General features: G+C 39.4%; 1 protein-coding gene across 1 annotated transcript; it reads right to left on the bottom strand.

Moving 5' to 3' along the window:
• Positions 1 to 1,156: 1,156 nt before the first annotated feature.
• Positions 1,157 to 1,795, bottom strand: LOC145263001 (protein CFDP2-like). Its single transcript, XM_080119843.1, has one exon. The coding sequence runs from the start codon at positions 1,793 to 1,795 to the stop codon at positions 1,157 to 1,159; it is 639 nt and encodes a 212-aa protein (XP_079975969.1).
• Positions 1,796 to 4,517: the final 2,722 nt, after the last annotated feature.

Here is a 4,517-nt window from a genome sequence, read left to right as displayed (position 1 = left end):
TAATAATAAAATTGGAGGTTTTAAATTTAATATAATATATTATTAGTTTGATCTTTTGTTCTGGTGGGTGTGTCTGGTGTATCTTTTAATTAGGTTTATTATTTTTTCCATCGATTTTATAGTTAGTGTGTAGTTTGTTTCATAGTACACCTAGATGGTGTTGTTTTTGTTAGGGTTAGGGTTTATGTTGCTATTGTGGAGTAAGTTTACATAGAGTTTTATGTGCTTACCGACGATTTTATTGGGACAGTTATTGTTTATTAGGGTTTGTGTTGTTTGTTAGTTCTTTGTTCGGTTGATGCTATATTTTACGTATATTATATATATATATATATATATATATATATATATATATATATATATATATATATATATATGGGGGGGTATGTGTGTGTGATGATTAAAGCTAAATTTTGTAGATTGAAATATGCATAAAATATATTCAAGTTAAGAATTTATTGTTTGAAACAAGGAATATATGGAAAAGAATTATATTTATTTCATTAATCCATGGATTTTCAATAACGGCATATATCATTAGAGGAAATGAAATGCAATTAGCAAAATTATCAACTATGAATAAACATTTAATTTGCTCATCAGCACATATATTTAAAAAGTTATTTAAAAGTTTTGTAAATTGCTTTTCTTACTTCCCCAAGTGTTTGTGTGTTATTCAGGTCCATCTGCTGTGGGAAGACTGTTATGTGGCTTAAGATCTCCTCATCCGTATTGGATTGTACATTCAGTAGGGTGCCAACGTACTCTTGGCATCTTTGAATTATCTGTTTGGGTCAGTATGATGTTTCCATGTTCTTATAAAAGGGTGTTAGTCATCTGGGCTCTAGGGGCATACACTTCCTTCAGGGATCTGAAGAAACCTGCAGAATTGTTTTCCTTTACTTGCCTCTGCATATCTTCAGCCTTTTTCAACCACCAGGTGTTTTCCATTTCTCTTAGTTTTTTCTGGACTTCTGCTCTCACTTGTTTCAGCTTCTTCTAGTTTGCTCTAGTTTGGTTGCTTAGCTTTGATTTTAATGCTTGGTTTCTTTCATTTAATCTCTTGGTTATTCTCATTGTGCCAGCTCGCATTCCGCTTTTTTGTGTAACCAAGAACCTCTGGCGCTGCGGAGAATACAGGTCTGCTTAGCAAGTCTCACATTTGTTCTGGTAAATCAGAATCATCAGTGGTTTGGTCTAATGCTGAGTTGATTGCAAGTTGTAGTCTATCTTGCCATTTTCTATCTCCGAGCTTTGATGTGTTTAGCCTTCTCTTGCGCTTCGTTGTCGCCCTGCTGTACACAGGATTTATGGAGAACTTGAAGGAAGTCTTTATTAGGTAGTGGTCTGTTTGGCAATCTGGTCCTCGCATAGCTCTTGTGTTCTTGGCATCTTTGAAGTCCTTCCTTCTTGTGATAACATAGTCCAGGATATGGCGTCTCTTTGACCTGGGATGTTCCCAGAAGTAGTAATGATTATCCGAATATTGGAAGTAAGTGTTCGTAATTGCCAGTTCAAACCCCGTGCACAAACACAGCAGCGGTTCCCCATTTGAATTGGGATTTCCTTTTCCAAACCTTCCAAGAACATGGCTCCATGTATTGTAGTCATGGCCCACTCTAGCATTGAAGTCACCAAGGAAAACTAGCTTATCCTCTGCAGGGACGTTTGCTATGGTGTCTTTCAGCTGGGAGTAAAAGGCATCCTTTTCCTCGTCTGGGTAGGGCGTTGTCGGTGCATAGACGTTAATGATGGTAATGTTACGGTTATGGGATGTGGTGATTCGCAGAGTCATTATTCTTTCAGAGACTTCTCTGGGGATCTCTGCGAGTCTACTGGCTAGGTCATTTCTGATCGTAAAAGCGACTCCAGCTCTTTTTGGTTGATCTACAGGATAGCCCTTTCAGAAATAGGTTCTTGCTTCTCTCAGTTGGCCCTCTCCGCTGAGTCTTGTCTCCTGCAATGCAGCTATGTCGATATTTTTATTTTCAAGCTACAGATCTATGAGTGCTGTTCTTCTATGTGGTCTGCCACCCAAGTCCGTATCGAGCATGGTTCACACGTTCCATGTAGCGAAGTTCAAGTCCTGAGTGTTGTTATTTCTTTTTCTGTTGTTACCGCTCGATTGGAGATCCACTGCGCGCGGTTTGACAGTGAGATGCTCTTTGGATGAGTTTTGTTTATCTCACCTTTTATAGAGGCGTCCCCTTCCAGGGCAAGCAGTGCTATCCCTGAACAGGGCTGCTTGGTCATTCATGCAGCTGCCTCATGGTATCGTCGTCAACTCGGTACACCTGCGACCTTCACACACGGCCGCCTATGATAAGAGGTTGGACTAGTGGCTCCCAGCTCTCACACCTGCCACCGTTTTCCTAACTCCATCGCCGCAGGACTTTTTACCTTGGCTCCTAACTTGCTTGCGCAGTTTAGGTGTAGTATCTGTTGCGCATCAGATAGACACCCTCTAAATCTCTAATGCTCATGTCCAGTGTAGCTAACCCGCGAGGACTGGCAGCAGAGGAGGCTGCAGCTTCTGGCCGAAAGTAATCTCAATGAGGTTGACAGTCGCCCTATCATGTCTGCTATTACGCCTATTCTTTCTGGATAATGTTCTATAGCCTTTTAAGGAAAACTGCAAGGCAGCAGTAGGATTTGAAATCAGAGTTCCTATCTCTTAGCCTTTTGGTGTTATAAAGCCCACAAGGCAGTGGTATTTGATTTTGGGGTTGGTTACCCCAGTCTTCACCCAACCAAGGGCACCCACAAGACAGTGGGGTAGGGGTTGATAGTGTGCCAGGACATGTCCACACATCGATGGGCCATAACGCATTACCTCTAAGATCTCCTACAAGTTTAGCCTGGGGCTGCAAGACACCCAGTTACCATGTATGGCCAACATGGAGGCACTGTAGGAGTCTTGATGATGGAGAGGCTATGTACTAACAGGGAAGACTTATGCATAGCGTCTCCCTTTTCACCGTGAGGTTAGCCAGCGCTGTTAGCTGAAAGCGAGAAGGCATGCAAGCATGAATTTAACACTAACTTGTACCTAACACACTAGTCGGATCAAGAAACCAAACGCACACAATTAAATATAAAGACATTTTAAAGAATCGGAATTAGTATTTGTATTGGAATCAGGAATGTAGAAGAGAACTGGTAATTGCATCGAAAATTATCTTAGAATCGTCGCATCACTAATATATATATATATATGTGTGTGTGTGTGTGTAAGCATATTTATATGATAAGTTTAAATAAGTATACTAAGTATGAAGAGATATTAGTATGCTTCTATATGTAGACATAGATTAACTTACCTACATTCACATGTATGTCCACGTATGGAGCGGTGTTTATCTACTTTTTTGCCTGTCTAAAAATATAAAATACAAAAGGTACTAGCTTCAATGTTTTCAGATTTTAACCGGATTTGAACATGCTGTAGTATTTATGAATAAATTATTTTACATAATACTGCATTTTATTTCGTATATAATTTATTTAAATATTAGAATGTCAAGTTTATTGGTTTTGTAGCTTTAACTTTTCAATCCAATTTCTAATAAAATATTAATCTTAAAGTAAATCTTTTGGAATATTTGTTACGTCTTAAATAGCAAGATCATTCGAAAGCAAGACATCAAATAATATTAGAGTGGTGTTTTTTCAAAGGTAAGTTCGGAACTCTTAAAACGATTATTCGGTAGTTTTCGAATGATACACTTAAAGATTTTCTTTGAAATCATGGTATCAAAAATAAATTAACTCTATATTAATATTTGCAATATCATTGTAAACTAAAAATCAAATTATTGCATTAGCAAAACGTCTTTTTGCATTGGGATTATAGAAATGTTTGTTTATTTTTTATTTTTTTATTACATTTTCACCCCAAACAAGGCACATTGCCTCTTCAGTGTAGGAGACTACTATCAGGGGCAGCAACTGCTGGGGCACTATGTTGGGATTTGGGCAGCAAGATGTCGGTTCACGTTACACTTGAACTTCTGCATGTCAGTACAGTTAGGGAAGCAGGGACCTGGAATGGAATTCCAAAGTCTAGTGGTTCTGGGGAAGAAACTACTGGAGTAGAAAGATCTTTTACATCTAGGGATCTCTACTGTGTGAGGTTGGGATTTAGCTGTCCGTCGGGTTTGCCGAGGGTGTCTACGTCGTGGGGGCACAAGTGTCTGCAGTTCGTCAGAGCATTCACCATTAAAATACTTGTAGAACAGGCAGAGGGATGCAACATTTCGTCGATGGGACAGAGGCTGAAGCTTAGATGCCAGTTCAGGGCCTACCAGATTGGCGACTCTCTTTTGAACCTTGTCTAGGAGCGAGAGACTAGCAGCATATGCACCAGCCCAAATGTGACAACAATACTCCATACATGGGCGAATGGTGGCCTTATAGAAGTACAGGATACTTTCAGGTGTCAGTAGTTTTCTAGCATGGTAGAGAAAGCCTACCTTTTTCGCAACGGCCCTGGCAATGTTTTCAATATAATTGTTCCA

The sequence above is a fragment of the Euprymna scolopes genome, chromosome 3, assembly GCF_053919585.1.
Source record: "Euprymna scolopes isolate OS-2025 chromosome 3, ASM5391958v1, whole genome shotgun sequence".
Classification (NCBI taxonomy): domain Eukaryota; kingdom Metazoa; phylum Mollusca; class Cephalopoda; order Sepiida; family Sepiolidae; genus Euprymna; species Euprymna scolopes.
Note: the sequence above shows the minus strand (reverse complement) of the source record. Positions and strands in the feature narration are given on the sequence as shown.